General features: G+C 43.8%; 1 gene segment (V, D, J or C); it reads left to right on the forward strand.

Moving 5' to 3' along the window:
- The first annotated feature begins 10,207 nt into the window (after positions 1–10,207).
- Positions 10,208–10,964, forward strand: LOC144584756 (immunoglobulin lambda variable 2-18-like). The segment is given in 2 exon segments: positions 10,208–10,450; positions 10,561–10,964. Coding segments are annotated over 2 exon segments (435 nt in total).
- Positions 10,965–18,092: the final 7,128 nt, after the last annotated feature.

Below are 18,092 nucleotides of genomic sequence, written 5' to 3' on the forward strand. Positions count from 1 at the left end.
GGTCCTTGAAATATTTCCCAGCAGTTGGAGGGAGGTCAGATCCTTTATGTTACTGGCAGTAGCAAAGCATTCGAGATGTGTCCATTCTGGATTATTTGGGAAGCTTCTCTGGGCTCCAAAGTGTTAAATTAGATCATTTCCTAAAAAGGAATAGGCAATGGGGGAGGCAGGATTGTTCGTTGCTAAGGCTTCAGGTTATTTGAGTTCAATACTCAACTCAACCTCAGAAGCATCCTAGGTATCACCAATGGTAAACCACTGCTTGAACATCTCATGAACATGGAAAACCATGTTAGAGTCAACATTAATCAGAAGCGACTTGGCACCCGTAATGTAACAAAGCAGCACCAGAGATGGGGTAGAGAGTAAGGTGTGCATTGACTGGGAACCTGTCATAAAAATGCCTTTTTCACATGCACATATAAAGTTTCCTTGTTTTTTAAACAATATTTCTGAAACAGCAACAGCTACTGCAACATAAGTTTTGCTATTGGATACGACCCCATTTCCATCAGTGCTATAAGTCTGCCTTCATTTTGTACTCTGTACCATCGGTTGGCAGCCAACAGACACAACACAACAGTCCAGCTTCTCATGAACTTTAATATCTGATACCTAGCTATGTTTCAGCTTTTGATTCAAAGGGTTATGTTTTCTACCACATACATCACTAGTTGATGGACATCTGAGGGTGGAGAGGAGTCATAATTCCCCATATTTATGAGAGCTCCTCCTTTGGAATGTCTGGATGGGGAAGGAAGTAGACACCAACATAGGGCAAAATCCTGTTGCTTGGTATACTGATTCACACCAGAGTGAGCCCATTGAATCATTGGGAATTTCATTTATCCGTCCTATTCCAAATGCAATTTACTATGCAAAGAAAGTCACATTTAGAGTAGACCGATCTGAACTTACACAAGAGGTGACTCATCAATACCTCATTGATTTGATGGGCCAACTCTAGTGGGATTTGTGACCCTGAGCAACAGGATTATGGTATATGTCTTTCTTGAAGCTCAGCATTTTTCATAAGTGACTCACATAATGCCCTGAAGTGCCCACCAACTGCCCCAATTCTTTGGCATCTGTCTCTCTCCAAATATAAGAGGCTTCTTAGATCAGAACAAATGCCCCTCTCATCTCGCTTCCTTTTCCCCACCATACATACTTCCAAGACCAATATGCATCCAAGAGGTTTACAAGCAGAATATGAAGAGTAAGATCTTGGAATTCTACCTTGCTACCGTAGTTGACAACAAGCAGCCCTACACCTTCATCCTATCTATGGAGTGGACTCAACAATTACTCTACATAACTCTACAATTATGACCATGCATTTATCCTTGTGTCACAAGGATAAATACTTCCTGCTTGTTATATTTGGAGAAATGCTAATGGTACCCATCAATTAATAGGACCCCCTTCTTAAATATTTCTTAAATACATGGGAATCCAATAAGGATTTCCCAATAAGGTTCCCTCTAAGCTGTGATGTGAACGTGTTGAATGCATGAAACCCCTTTTATTAGAATTGCAATCAGTAGGTAATAAAGTATATTCATTTTGCATTTATTAATGTGTCTTGTGAGGTCCTTTGCTGTTTGTTCTTCTTAGGATACAAAAGATCTAGTAGTCACCTTTTTGTGACATTGGTGTGACTTCTTTATTAAGGGATTAAAAATCCCCTAAGATCATAGATAGAATCCTGCCAGATCACACCACAAGGGTCCACTAAAGCCAATGTAGCAATTCATTCTGTACTGAAAAAGATATCAGCTCATTTAGAGGATAGAAACACGAATGCTGAAGAGGATAAACCGTGCATGCATGCTTACACACACATATAAAAACACAGAGTTGTCCTCTCTTGCACTATATAGGCTATGTTGTGGGGGCATTCTGGGGGAATGAACCCAAAGAAATAACCTTCTCAAGCTCTCCATGAGACAAAAGAAATACCGTATTTTTTCCGTGTATAAGATGATACTTTTGTCTAAAATATTTAGATTAAAAATTGAGGGTCATCTTATACACACATAAATAAGGAGGGGGGAGGGATCAAAGTGCTTTGATCCTGTCACAACCCAGTTTCCTGTGAGGGAGAACTTGGTCAGTCAGACAGAGAGTAATTGGAAATCTGAGTACCCCTATGCAGCTGGGTGAGTCCTGGTACAACAAACTTCTTCTTACAAGTCTTCCCTAAAAAGATACTTTCTGACTCTTAAGAAAGCTCAGCAGGAAGTTACACATGAGCTTTGTAGTCCTAAGATCTACCTGGCTCAATTAGGTAGGACTCAGTAGCTTAATGTTGCCTTGTTTTTCCCTCAGGGTATAGCTAAGACAGCTTCACTGTTCAAGAGACCAGAAGATTTTATAATTGATCTTTTTATTGAAAAAATACAGTATAGATTTACAGAATAAAGTCAGTTTGATGCAAAAGCATAGCAAATAAGTGTTTTCAAGGCTTGTTACAAATTACAATTAAGGCAAATAATTGTCTTTTAATTACAATAGCTCTAAAACTCTCTAAAAGCTTCCTTAGGGTAGGCAAAAGGCTTAAAGCCCCCCTTCTCCTTTTCCTTGACTCCCTACATCTTTCCCAGTCCTTTCCCTGCACGGGGCAGCAGGCAAAAAGCGCTAGAAAAATCTGTGGTTCCATCCAAAAAGGAAAAATAGGAACAAGATGGAACACTGCACATGGCAAAAGTTCCTTTTTCTATCTTCTTGGCTCCTCCTGTCTTCTTGGTCTCCCACGCTGTCATCCAATCACGGTGTAAGGTGATAGAAGCAGTCCCCTCCTTCTCTTCTCACGAGAAACGGGTGTTGTTTTTCTCCGTCTATTGTCTTCTCCGCCATAACAAGTATCTGGTCTTCTTATCTTGTTTTGACTTGTGCTGGCCTAAAGGAAAAACATTCCCACAGCCCTCTGGAAATACATTCCCATCCTACAAAATCATTCATTCATAGAACCAATATGGAATCCATTTTACATTGTTCACAACGACATATCCTATCTTCAGTACATGATTTAATCCACATATTCTGATCCATGACATGTCCCTTTTTGTGAAACCCATGGAAGTTCTTCAGCTAGAAAGAGTTTGTAAATGTTGGAAATGATGAACTAACTACATATCCAGCCCCATGGGGGAGCTCTTGGTCTACAAGTTGGGTTTAGGAACCGTACAGCAAACACAGAGGAAGCCAAATGCTCTTGGCACTGAGCAAGATGGAGTTCTGCAAAGCTAAGGGGTCAGAAGAAGTGTTTCTTGGGTAGGAAAGGGCCTTTTCTACTCCCATCAGTCATGCTCAGTCCTTACTCTTCTGACGCTCGTCACCTGTCCTTTATTTCTGCTCCGCCCTCCTCTTCACCATTGTGGCGTCTCTCTTCTGAAAAGTGGAATGGAACCCTTAGGGTTGGGGTCATTCTAACCTTATTACACTCTGGACCACGAGAGACAATAACTGGAATTATAAAATGGTGGTTCATCGTTCTCCATGTCTGGTGTCACATAATCCCACGTGCAGAGACTAGGCCAGTCTATAGGAAGGAACTTGTTTGCCGAAGGCCTCCTCAGAACTGGGAAGGCCCTGACTGTCCACAGGAACTATATTAGCACTCCATCAATCTTTTGAAAGAATCCTTCTGTATCCCTTCTGTGAAGCCCCTGATAGTAGAAGGATTATGTAAATGTTAGAGATGATGAATGAACAACACATCCAGCCTTTAGGGGGAAGCTCTTGGTCTACAGTTTGGATGCTGGATCCGTACAGCAAACACAGAGGAAGCCAAGGGCCCTCCTCAGAACCGGGTTGTCCCTGACTCTCCTCTTCCCCAGAAGTAATGGCCACAACATGAAATAGCCTGTAGTGTCCCATACACTCCTCACCTGGATTGGAACCTCTTTCCTGGGTTGGATGGGGAAACGTCACAGGTGGGAGGTAGACAGACTGATTTGTTCTGAAGCTTGGTAGAAATGTCTTGAAGGTGAGTCGGCAGCATTCCCAGGTTGCTCTTTCTTCCACAGAATTCCCCTTTCATCCATGCCATTTCTCACTCTTTTGTCCCACACCGCTTGTGCGTCTTCTGTTCTGTCTCTATGCAGGACATTAGCAGGAGGACAGCGTCCAAATACAGTAGGAAGGCGATAAAGTGTCCAGGGCTGCAGAAGGACTGTGGTCCTGGATTGGTTTTCTAAAATAAAACCGTGTTTGCAGAAAGCTAATAAATGTGTGTAACTTTAGTTCTGAAGGTTGTATATTAAATGCATATGTAGCTGGCTGGATAGCTCAGTGAGTTAGTTATCTGGCTGTAAAGCCAGGCTGAGAGTTTGATACCCCACTGGGCCTCCCGGATGGACCTAATTTCTATAGAGTCCCAGGATGTCCCCAAAGAAGGGAATAGGAAACTACTTCTTAGTAGTTGGAAAAGGCTGGAAAAGGTCACCATGAATTTCTATCAACTTGACAGCAGAAGAATTGAAGAGAGTCTGAGTATGTCAAACTAGACAATCGGGGAACGATTATGGTACCCTACAATTAGCATCCTTTCCTTCCACTGAGATATGGGCCTCAGCAATGAGCCTTGCCTTTTGAGGTCATGCTTCCCCTCAAATGACCTTTCAGATCTCCTGGTTGGTACAAAGTGTGTTGGAGAAATGCAGATGAAGAGAATCTCGAGTTCTGACATTTTTTAAACTTAAGGAAGCACTTTCTCTGAACACATGCTGGTTTCACTCTTACCTATCAGTAAACTGCATCAACCGAGGACTTGATGGGGAGCCAATAAGATCTTACTTGATGACTCTTAAAGCATCATTATTTATGGGTGTGCAAAGCTATGAGCGTGGAGGTCATCTAAGGGGATGGTGTATGCAAATGTGTTTGTAAAGGAAATGGGTATAAAAGGTAGAGAACAAGAGGCGTTTTCAGTAATAGAGGAACTGCATCTTCCAACAGTGTGAGGCATCATCACCATGATGGGGACTTTTCTCCTTGTCCTTCTGGGAACATGGTGCACAGGTGAGCCAATCAGGCAGTGGTTATTTTGAGTCAGTCCCTTGAATAGAGAACCCACCTACACAAACTCATGGTATTCTTTTTCCCCCCAGTGTCCAGATCTCAGCCGGTTTTGACTCAGGAGCCTTCCATGTCAGCATCCCTTGGGCAGACTGTGAAACTGTCCTGTTCCATGAGCAGTGGAGAAGTCCAGAGCTATTACCAGTCTTGGTACCAGCAAACACCTGGACGCCCTCCCAGGTTCCTCTACCGTTACTATAGCAGTGCAACTGCAGGCTCTGGAGACGTCAGCCGGTTTTCTGCTTCCAAGGAGAGCTCCCGAAATACTTGGTATTTAACCATCAGCAACGTCCAGGCAGAAGACGAGGCTGTTTATTACTGTGCTGTGTGGTATTCTCCTAGCAGCGTGTTCCACAGTGGTTCAGACCTAAGAGGAACTGAGACAAGAACATACAGTTCACATCTAAAGGGACTTTTTCAACCTCCACTTTACAACAACACCAACTGTGCATCTGGAGGAAGGACTATGCTCGTCACACGGACTGAAATACATGTTTAATTGCTACCTGTCTGACGAGCAACATAAAAGAAGCTCAATTCATTACTTATTCTTCTCAGTTTACTCTGTCTTGACTGGATGAGGCCTCTCAGAGAAGAATTGTCAAGCCCTTTTTGATTCCTGAACAATGTGCAGTTTAGCATGTGCTATACATACAGTGGTACCTCGCAAGACGATGACCCCGCTAAACAACGAATCCACATAACGATGACTTTTTGCGATCGCTATAGCGATTTGCAAAACAGTCATTCCAGTGGGGGATTTTCACTGGACGTCGATTAGGTCTTTGCTTCGCGAACCGTTTGTTTGCAAGACGATTTTTTCTGATGATCGTCGGCTTTGCAAAATGGCTGCCCTGTGTTTTCTGGACCCCTGCTTCGCAGGGCATCCATTTTTACAGCTGATTGGCACTTGCAAAATGGCTTCCCTATGGGCGATCTTCGCTAGATGATGAAGTATTTTCCCCATTGGAACACATTAAACCGAGTTTCAATGCATGACGATGATTTTGCTAAACAGCAATTTCAATGGGACGGATTATCATCATCATGTGGGGCACCACTGTATCTTGGTCTCTGGCTCCCTCTAGTGACAAGTTCTGGTAACTTAATCTTTACAGATTTTAAATTGCTAGGATTTTTCTTTTAATATTATTAATATTTTCAGATCTTGGAGAAGTGAATCAGTAGATATTGATCCTGGAGAGAAGGGATCTCCCTACTGTATATTTAAAGTCATATGGTAGTCCTATGGTTTTTGGGCTGGTGTGTGAGCCTTGTTGTGACCACTTTTAATCCGTCTGCAAGCTGTGTTGTTCTTCAGTCAAGGGGACTACAGAGGCCTTTGAAACCATCGCATTTCCAAGTGAATTGGCCATGCGTGGCTGCAGCTTCCTGGGTTTCATCCTTCCAAGGCTATACATTCCCACCGTGAAATGTCTGCACAAAACTTCTCAAATAAGAAAAATGGTCCCAATGTGAAACTTATAAAAATAGAAGGAAATAACTATATTTTATCCATTATTGATTTTGTCACCAGATACCCAGAAGCAGTCCCCCTAAGAAATGTAGAGACAGAAACTGTGGCAGATGCATTAATTAGTTTTATGTGCTGAATGGGTTTTGCATCAGAAATAATAACAGATTTGGAAACTTCCTTTACTTCTAAACTAATGCAGAGACTATGGCAGGTCTGTGGAATTTCCCATGTGACATTGTCTCCTTGCCACCCCCAAACGACTGAGTTGGTGGAAAAATTGAACGGAACATTAATGAGAATGATACGTATCTATGTGGCAGAAATGAATGAATTACAACCACTGCTTATCAAGATATTCCCCAAGAAAGCACATGTTTTAGTCCTTCTGAACTTTTATTTGGTTGTAAAATAAGAGGGCCTTTAGATTTGTTAGGACAGAACTGGGAAGATTGTAAAGAAAGGGATCCTAAGTCGATTGTAGAAGACATGGATAAATTAATGAACACCCTACAAAGATCCCTAGAGATAGATGGGGGGAACTTAAAGGGGGTTTCTGAATGTGGCAGCCAGATTGCTAACAGGGGCTGGTAACAGGGAACATATAATTCCCCTGTTACAGCAGCTCCACTGGCTGCCGATCCATTTCCTGGGACAATTCAAAGTGCTGGTTCTGCCCATAAAGCCCTATACGGCTTGGTTCCAAGGTATCTCAAGGACCGCCTCTTCCTTTATGAGCCTGCACTGCATGAGTGTTAAGATAATCAGGAGAGGACTTTCTCTTGGTCCCGCCACCTTCACAGGTGCATCTGATGGGAGCACACGAGAGGGCCTTCTCTGTTGCTGCTCCCAGACTCTGGAACTCCCTCCCACTAGAGGCCTGGCTGTCCCCATCTTTGCTATCCTTTCATGAGCAGACAAAGACCTTTCTCTTCGGACAAGCTTTCCCTCAATGATTGGCTGCCTGCGTGAGATTCTTTAATGGATTGTTATGCCTTGCTGGTTTGAATGTGTTTTCGGTGTTATTTTGTTTACCATTTTAGTGTAGTCATTATTTTACCCTTTTTAGTTATTGTATACTCACTGTTTGTAGCTTTAACGTTGCCCTTTAATAGTGTAAACTGCCTTGGGTCCTTTTAAAGGAGAATAGTGGAGTAAAAATATATTTTTTAAAAAAATAAAGATGGAGAGAAATGTGGGGGCCTTTCCTGTGCCCTTCCTCTACAAATCATCACCAGGGGTTAGTATTGTTCTTGCGTTCGAGATGATCAGCAGATGATTTGTGCCAATTTTGCCCATTCCACTTTTGAAAAAATTAAATGCATCAGGCAGAAGAGGTTCTGTCCCCATTGCCGTTGTTCGTGTTGTTTCTCAAAATACGGACTCTACCCTTTTTGCAGTGGAGGGGGTGTCATTGCCCCACACAACAGAGTGGGTGTTACTTGCATTTTGCCTTGAGCCCCACCCCATCAATGGCGTTCTGCAGTTCAAATGTCTTTCAAGAACACAGTGCAATCAGAAGCTCCCTCAGGAATCAGAACACATCTGCAGAGTTTGCTTGATCCATAAAGTCTTCGGGATCATGCATCTACTAGGGCCATCTCTGTGGTGCCTGGGGCTTTTTTTAGCAGGTACTACAATTTCCCAGAATTCACAGATAAAACAGGAAATGTGGCCTGGACATGATCCTGTCAAGAGAAACCAGAGATCTCAAAGCCATCTGCAACATGGATTGCAGATTCTTCTCTTTGGGCTGTGGCTTGATAACGTGCAGACCACAGACATTTCACTGCTATTTAGCTGGATATGTTGTTCTGAGCTGGAGGCTAATTTAGCTGCTGCCCACCCACCCACTCCTATTGACATCAGTAAAATTTAAGTCAAAGTAACTCTGTCTCACTGATTTCCAAATTTGTACACCTGTTTCTATAAGGAAAGGGCTCTGTCCTACCAGCCTGCTCTATAAATGTTCAAAGTGAGGAGTAGGAGCCTCTTGGGGAAATGAAGTGGCAACCCCAACTCAGCAGCACCCTGGTGGAATGCACAGGATTCAAATCCAGATTTGGAAGAGTTAAGCCCTGGACTTGGTTCGACAAATCCATCTGGGTTGATTTCTCTCACTTTTCAGTTCTCAAAGCATCCATTATTTTCTTGAAATCATGGGAAATGGGTGAGATGCCAGAGGATTGGAGGAGGGCTAATGCTGTCCCCATCTTCAAAAAGGGATGAAAAGAGGAACCTGGGAACTACAGTCCAGTCAACCTGATGTCAATCCCAGGGAAAATTCTGGAACAAATTATAAAACAGTCACTGTGCAAGCACCTAGGAAACAGTGGAGTAATGACTAGCAGCCAATACAGATTTGTCAAGAACAAATCCTGCCAGACTAATCTGATCTCATATTTTGTCACGTAATGTCCTTGACTTCTCACTTCTTTTGAAAATATTTTCCTCTCTCTAGCTGAAACAAATAAAGAAGCAGTATCAACACTTTATTCGTTGCTAATTGAGGTAGATCAAGGATCATTAATGGGGTTGGGGGAGATATGTGAACATGATTGGAATATTAAAATAGATGAAAAATGGTCAGGAATGTTTACTAAATTCCCATACAAAGGTATCTCCATCACAGCCAGGGAGATTGCATTGAAAATACTCCAAAAATGGTATTTGACCCCACGTTGGCTCTCACAGATTAACCCTGCAATGTCACCAATGTGTTTAATGAAATAAATAAAACTACAACCAGTCGATTAATAAATCTCCAGAATGAGCACTTCTTACTCTTTCTCTGAGGAAAAATGAATTGGTTGTTGTGGGTTTTTCGGGCTCTTTGGCCGTGCTCTGAAGGTTGTTCTTCCTAACGTTTCGCCAGTCTCTGTGGCCATGGGCATCTTCAGAGGACAGCACTCTGTGTTCTGGTGTAGTTGGCTTGGGAGTGGAGTAATCACCCATCTACAGAAAAAGACAAAAGCCCATCTCACAGCCATAAATACTCCACTCCCAAGCCAACTACAGCAGAGCACAGAGTGCTGTCCTCTGAAGATGCCCATGGCCACAGAGACTGGTGAAACGTTAGGAAGAACAACCTTCAGAACACGGCCAAAGAGCTCGAAATACCCACAACAACCATTAGATCCCGGCCGCGAAAGCCTTCGCGAAAAATGAATTCATTTCATACAAAACCTTAATAGGCCATCTTTCGACTGCAGCAAGACAGACCATAGCGAAGGGGTGGAAAAACATGCAGGGAGTATCAATTGCAGCAGGGTACTCAAGAGTATGGCTGGTAGCACTGCAAGAAAAATTAGCCACCAAATTGCATATAATTAAAGGGAGAAAACATCCTTTTATTGTTTATATGAACAGAGTGCATAATAAAGTACTCGCCGATGTATACAACAAATATTGGTCATTGTATTTTATCTGGAAAGTATTTATAATTTTCCCTGAAAACTCCCAGATCATTTTGGTCCAGAGACTGTGTTGTTGATGAAGTGCCATATTCTCCTGTCTTTAGTTCCCTGCCAACCTGAAAACCTTAATTTATACTTCAACATATTTTTATTTATTTATGTTTTTGTTTGTTTCTGTTTAGCGTAAAACCAGAGACCTTCTTTCCTTACAAACAACAGATCCCTTTTATTCCAATGTGCTCATTGGCTGGCCTGGAAGGTCACATTTCCTCAGAGGGAGGGAGGCATGTTCAGAAAAGGGGATGAGCTTGCATACATTTGCATGCTTGGCCCTCTTTCGATTGTGTGGGGATTTAAAGAGGTTTGTGGCAGGAATGGAGTCCAACCAGTTAGGTGCTAAGTTGCTTCTCTGAAGTCGAAGAAGATCTCACCATGGCGTGGGCTCTGTATTTCCTAGCACTGCTCAGTTACTGCTCAGGTAAGGACGTAGGAGGCGTTGTAATCAGAACATCACTTTTCAGAAGTCTGTTTGGTGAGAGAGAAGATGAAACGGTCACTCCTGTTCTTTTCCCCCTTCTCGTTGCAAAGGTGTCACTTCACAGCCAACGTTGACCCAGCCTGTCTCCAGCTCTGGCTCCCCAGGAGAGATGGTGAAACTGTCCTGCACCATCAGCAGTAACCCAAGCAACATCCACTGGCTTCAGCAGAGATCTGGACAGGCCCCTCGCTATGTGCACGGTGATGGCTACAGCAGGGGACCAGGGATCCCAGATCGATTCACGGCTTCCCGCTCTGGCAACATGGGCTACTTGGCCATCGCCAACCTTCAGGCTGAAGATGAGGCTGTTTATTACTGTTACATGTGGTATAGCAGTGGCAGCACGTTCCACAGTGGTACATTTGAAGGAGGAACTAAGACAAAAACCTTCTCTCTTCATTTTCACTATTTGAAAGAGGAACAGCAGAGCTTAAGCTGATCTCTGTGTTAATCTGTCTGGCCAATAATATGGGGTGGAAGAGAGGAACATTCACATCCCCATATTTATTGTCAAGGCAAGGAAACTCAGCCAGTAGCCAAGCCACGAGCCGACTGCAGCACAGGAGAGGAAAGAGAGATGATTTGGAAACATTCCTTTTTGGGAACCAGGAGTCTCAGGCTGGTTGGGGGATTTGGGAAAAGGTAGGGCCAGAAAGGAACTTTGGCAAGCTCAGGGTAAGGGGTCCGTAGGAGACAGGCTCTTGGAGGAGCAGTGGAGGGAGTTGGGTATGTTTAGCCTGGGGAAGAGACGTAAGTGAATTGCTGTCAGGTGGAAAATGGAGCCCATTTCTGCGGCTGCAGAAAGAATAAAGATAGGAAAAGTGAAAGACAGGAGGATGAAAGGATGATTGGAAAGGTGATGGCTTGACTCACTAAAGAGCTCTTTAAGGGTCTCTAGGGACTTAGTGGCTGCAGAGGGCCCAGGAAAAAGGATTCCAGGAAAGGAGACGGCAGCTACACCGTAGGAGGACGTTGTCAATGCAAAGAGCTGTTTAGCAGTGGAGTAACTACGGAGGAAGGCAGGGGGGCTCCCCCTCAGTGGAGGCTTTCCACCAGATGATGGACGGCCATCTGCCAGGGATGCTTTAGCTGTGGGCTTCTTCCCTGGGGGGGAATTTGAACGGGGCGACCCTTGCAGTCCTGTACAGCTCTGCATGGTCGTGTGCCATCAAACCACTCCAGACTCAGCTTGTCCATATGAAAGAAATAATGACCTTCTAAAGGTCCTGTCATTTAGATCCCTGCTAAAGATCCCTAAAGAGCCCCTGATTGAATCAATCCACCTCCTTTCCAATCATCCTCATCTCCTCCTGCCTTCCACTTTTCCTACCTCTATTGTTTTTTCTAGTGCCTCTTCTCTTGTCATAACATGTCCAAAATACCACCGGCACTGTTTAGGCATTTTAGTTTCTAATGAGAGTTCCCCTTTGACTTGATCTAGAACCCCCTTGCTTGTCTTTCGGGTGGGATCTAAAATCTGTTATCCTTTCCTCCGGCACCTTGTTTCACATGAATGAAGATCCTAAGAATGGCCACATGCGGCCTTTTCATTCTTTTTAGCTGCACAGGCTGCTGTCTCCACCTGTTGCCATGTTAGCTGGGAAAATCCCCATTATGGAGAAGAAGGTCTCCAGGTTTTGGAAACCCTGGGAAGATTTCTCTTCCAGGGTCTGGTGGAGCGTTGGGGTCCACAACGATGCCCTGGACCCTCCCTTGCACCCGAAGGAGCCACTGCAGCTGGCGACCATTTGTAAAAGTCACTGCAGCACCAAGGTCAAGGGTCGGGCCCTCTGTGCCGATTTCTTGTGGGGTCAAGAGAGGCTCCTTCAGATAGCCTGGCCCCGTGCACTATAGGGGTTTTTATTTTAATCTCAAAATCAGGACATTGAAGTGGGCCTACACAGAACCTATTACAATAAGCCTCACAAAATTGTGCCTAGAGAATATGTCACTGTAGTCGGGCATTTTCTTCTGTATGGAAATCATGGCCGTCCCATTCCCCTCCCCCATAATGTCAATTCTTCCTCAAAGGAACAGTGAAGATGTGATGGCAGGACCCATTTGCATGAAGAGGCCGCACTTCAACGGGTGCAGTTTAATAAAGGAAGCGAAGAAAGTGCCCGGCAGGTGGTCGTTGCCTCAGAAGTCCAGAAGTCCTTGTGGTTGCTCACCATGGCTTGGGCTCTGCTTTTCTTTACCCTCCTCAATTTCTGGGCAGGTAAGGAAGTGAACAGTGAAGATTACACGGGCTTAACGGTGAACAATGAAATTGTGCATTATGCGTTTTCATCACAGGAATATTACGGGTTCCAGATATAAAAGCTCAGACTCTCAACTGTAATTTCACCTCCCCCTCCTCCTTCTTCTTTTTTGTAAAGGTGTCACTTCCCAGCCAACGGTGACTCAACCTGCCTCCCAATCAGTGTCTCCTGGACAAACAACGACAATCCCATGTTCAAAAAGCAGCGGTAGCAGCTGGGAACGCTACCTTGGCTGGTTTCAAGAGAAACCCAGGCAGGCCCCTCGCTTTGTGCTCCGCAATGGCTGCAACAGCAGAGAACCAGGGATCTCCGACCGGTTCACTGCCTCTGCTTCAGGGAACTCGGCATCCCTAAGAATCACCAACGTTGAGGCTGGAGACGAGGCCATTTATTACTGCTGTGCCTGGTCTAGCAGTGCTAGTGTGTTCCACAGTGGTTCATCCTGACAGGGAACTGAAACAAAAACCTTCAAAAAGGCTTCCTCTCAAGAGAGAAGAAGGTTTAAGACTTGAAGCACTTCATTGCCTCTTAATGTGGTGCTTCTTATTTAGACAAGTGGGAAAACTTCTAAAAGGATTTAGATTTGTTGTTGGTTCCAAATGTTCCCCCATTTTCGTAGGTCCATTTTTTTCATTGACGCTTGGCTGCTCTTGTCTTCCTTTGATTGAGGGAGCACTCTGTCCTCTGAAGATGCCGGCCACAGAGACTGGCAAAACGTCAGGAAGAACAACCTTCAGAACACGGCCAAAGAGCCTGAAAAACCCACAACAAACAATACAGCTTTAGGTTTAATATGCTTTTGGCCGGTAGGCGTCGCTGTTGGTCCAGAGTTCCAGTCACTAAAAGTCTTGAGCCTTTTGGAAGGAGGAAGCAGTGCATTTGCATAGCAAAGTTAAAAACACTTTTGGAAATGCCCCAGGCTGGACCCTGTTCTGGGGATGAGGGGTCCCCAAAGTTCTCTCTGATCCTTTACAAGAGACCCAAACAGTGAAAATACTTCTTCCATCTCAGGCAGGGCTGTTGGGAGGAAGCCTTTGAAACTGATGAGACTGCCAAAATAAGAAGGAGCCCTAATCCAGTTGGGGAGGACACTTCAGGCACAAGCAGCTCAGGACTATCAGACGTCATCCTGTCCCGGAAAGAATCCAGCAGAGCAAAGAGTCAGATGGGGCTCAGCCTCTTACTCCCCTGCGTCTCTGGGAAACCTCATTGGTTTCAGTACTCATTCTGTCCTGATTCCCCCCCCCCATCATTTGATTGGAAAAGAAACGGAAGGGCGCTGTTGCATTTATGCCCCCTAGCGTAGCCCAGTTGGTGTGCGAGGGAATGGAACTGGGATGAGATGGGCCTTTGGCCTGAACCGCAGTGCATTGAAACCCAGAGAGAACTTGAGGATTTCAAGGACTTTATCAAATGGATGCTCATCTCTATCATGGAGGGTTAATCCTTTGGAGAACCTTGAACCCAGGACATTGTGGATCCCTGCTGTATATATTCAGCTCTGAATGACACATACAGATGATGTCTATTCTAGACACATATAAGGAAAGTCCTTCCTGCTCTCTTCTTCATACTGGGGAAGTTCAGAAGTAACATATTTATGTGATCTGTCTTTCTCCTCGGACTTTTAGTGGCTGTCAAATATTTGAGGTAAAGAAATACTTTTCACATCACTTGTGAGCAACCTTTCCTAACTGTAGAGATGCCAAGGATTGGACCGCCTGAATGCAGGCTTTGTAGTTGAAGCCCCAGCCATGATCTTTGTTCCTCCTTTGCCTTCTTCCTCCCATGAAGGCCACCTCCATGCTCAGTGAGGATGACAATAACGCTTTCTTTTTTAAACCACTTTCCTCTATGGAAATCAGGGCTGTCCGATTTATTTTTGCTATGATGTCAGAACTTCCGCCAAGAGACATGAAGATTTTTGGGTGACCAATGACTGCTGGGTACATTTGCATGAAAGGAGCCATTTTCCAATTCTGTGGATTTTAAATAAAGGGACAGAGAAGGTTCCAGGTAGGATGATCTTTATGTCAGAAATCAAGAAATCCTTTTGATTGATCAGTATGGCATTGGTTGTGTTTTTCTGTATCCTCCTCAGCTTCTGTGCAGGTAAGGAAAGGAAGAGTTAATTTCATTAAAAAATTAATGGCTAAAAAAGCAATTAGCTCTCATGTGTATTGATCACACAAACATAATGAATTCTTGATATTCAAATTTAGTGTGTCATCTGTAATTTTACCTCCCCCTCTTTCTCTTTCGCAAAGGTGCCACTTCACAGCCAACAGTGACTCAACCTGCCTCACAATCTGTGTCTCCTGGACAAGCAACGACCCTTTCCTGCTCCAAAAGCAGTGGCAGCTGCAATAACGAAGTTCTCTGGTTTCAACAAAAACCTGGGCAACCGCCTCGCTTTGTCCACTGCAATGGCTGCAGCAGAGGAGAAGGGATTCCCGACCGGTTCACTGCCTCCGCTTCAGGCAATACGGGCTCTCTCACCATCACCAACGCTGAGGCTGGAGACGAGGCCATTTATTACTGCTATGCCTGGTCTAGCAGCGCTAGCGCGTTCCACGGTGGTGCAGCCTGACAGGGAACTGAGACAAAAACCTTCAGGCTTCCTCTCAAGAGAGAAGAAGGTTTAAGACTTGAAGGACTTCATTGCCTCTTAATGTGGTGCTTCTTATTTAGACAAGAGGGAAAAGTTTTAAAAGGATTTAGATTTGTTGTTGGCCTCAAATTTCCCCCCAGTTTCGTGGGTCCATTTTTTCATTGCCAAATGGAAGCTTTCAGATGCATTGAAAATATTCCTTCTTTGGCAACCAGCCTTTCTGAAATTCCATTTACCAAGGAGTAGAGATGGGTGATGACAGAAGAAAATCCTCTCCGTAGCATGACCTTGTTTGTGGTCCTTTCCTGGTGCTTGAAAAATATGCCTCAAACCAGCTCAACTATCCTTAAACAAATATGTTATTATTTTCTCACAAGTTGACATGTATTTAACTTTTTCTTCCAGCTTCCGGTCTCAAAAGCTTCAATGTCTGACCTGTATGTTTCCCCTCAGATATGAAGCTTCACTGAGTTCAATGATATTTCCTCCCAGATGCATTGCAATCACTAGCTGCCTGTGCTACATCTTGCCTCAGTATTGGAGCCACTCCATTTCTTCTGAGGTTGTCAGTTCCAGAATGGAACCCTTTTGCAATTGTCTGACTGAAACTGTTCTGTTCTAGCACACTTGAGTTCACTAACAGGAAGCACTGCGATGTTTATATGATGTATTTCTTCCTACACAGTTTATGTTACAAAATGTGTGTGGTGGCAGATCTTCTGCTTTTGGCCTGTAGGAGTAACTGTTGGTCTCACTTTTAAGTAACTGAAAGCATTTAAAGCAGTGGTGTCCAACCTTGGCCCTCCATATGTTCTTGGACTTCAACTCCCAGAAATCCTGGCCAGCAGAGGTGGTAGTGAAGGCTTCTGGGAGCTGTGGTCTAAGAACATCTGGAGGGCTAAGGTTGGACACCACTGATTTAAAGGCTCTTTTTAAGTCATGGACCTGTGGCTTGAGGTGGAGCAGGAAATGGTTCTGTCTCAGCTGTGGCCTTCTTCATGTCTTTCACCATAATTTATAGGATTAACAAAACTATCCAGAAGAGTGTGCCTCAAAGAGTAGGGATCCCAAGCATAGTTTGGATCGTCTCCATCCACATGGCTGTGTGAGCTCACTGACCTAATGGAGTCGCTTACCTCATGTAGTTTGCCCTTCATTCCAGAAGAAGTAGGATCTATTGAGGTGTTGCTCCATCTCAGAAATGAACGATAGCTCTGCCAGCACCATGGCGCTCGAAAGCACGCGTGTATGCCTGGACAGAGAGTAATCAGGAGTTTGCACACGCTAAATTGGGCTGAGTGAGTCCTGGAACTCAGCGAGCCGAGCTACAACCCTCCTTCTTACAAGTCTGCCCACATAAGATCCCCTTGTACCCTCTGAATATTACTGAAAGAAAACCATGTGGGCTTTGTAGTCCTTAGACTTCCCTGGCACCACAGGCAGGACTCCTTAAGTATGCTAGGCCAAGGTAGCACTCTCAGATGACCCTAAGACAAGTCTTACTGTTCAGGAAACCAATTGATTTTTATAACCATTATTTTATTAAAGAATAAGCATGTTTCTAGGTATCAAAACCAAACTAGGCCCAAGCAAGCAAATAAGCATTGTGCTGGTTATTTACAAAGATGCAGTGCAGTTAAGAAAACATGAAAAATAGAAAAATGTTCAAAAACCTTACAAGAATACGAAAAGCCATTAAAAAGAATAAAAACAGTTCCAATAAAGTAATTCATCAGGAAAAACAAAATAGTCCAATTATGTCAGCGAAAGGCTATAGTCCTCAGTGATCCTGTAGAATAATAATCCTGTACCAAAAAGAAAAATCCAGTAAATGTCCCATTGTCCTTAGAAAAGTCCAAGAGCATAGTCCATATGAAGTATTCCAAAAGTAAAAGTCCATAAAGAAATAATTCATAGGAAATAGTCCGTAGGAAATAGTCCTTAAAGAAATAGTCCTTAGGAAATAGCCCATAAGTCCAAGGGTAATCCAGTATAGCATAAGAATCAGTCCATGTGAAGAATGGTCACGATAGACTTCAGGGTTGGTCACGTAAGACTGAAGAGTCGGTCATGAAAGACATTACGGTGAGTCACGAATGACAATGTCCATAGGCAAAAAGTTCCTTTTCAAGAGTAACTGACAAGGGCTTGTTGTACCTTCCCACGATGTCATCCAATCAGAGTCTGTTACTAGGCAAACAGTCCTGTTGCACCACATGACTTCTTTCCCATAAACAACAGATGTTATTTGGGTACTGTGGTTTAGCAAAGAGTCACAACAATTCCCATCTATCTAATCACACCGAGTCCTTTCTCAGGCTCTCGGAATGACATTCTCTCTGCTCGCACTAGCAAACATAGCATGTCAGTATTATACAGATCCTTTATACAGAGAAACAAGATGGAACCTCTCTTGCTCATTTCTTAATTACAAACCCCATATTCCTTACAAGATTTTAACTCAAAAACCCATCTCATCACAAGCTCTTTGCTCTATTTTTGCACCTTTGTTTCACAAAAGAGTCCCAGGTGGAATTCCTGAAATTCCATCTAACAAAGCATATCTAGAAGTCTTTGTGCCTAATTTCTATTGCTTCTTTTCCAAAATACACAGAGCAACACATTGTGATTAGAAGCAGCCGTTCACATTGTAAAATTCATATTCTCACCTACAAGTTCTCGCTCTCATTCAAGCACACTTATTCTCTTT

The sequence above is a fragment of the Pogona vitticeps genome, chromosome 14, assembly GCF_051106095.1.
Source record: "Pogona vitticeps strain Pit_001003342236 chromosome 14, PviZW2.1, whole genome shotgun sequence".
Lineage (NCBI taxonomy): Eukaryota > Metazoa > Chordata > Lepidosauria > Squamata > Agamidae > Pogona > Pogona vitticeps.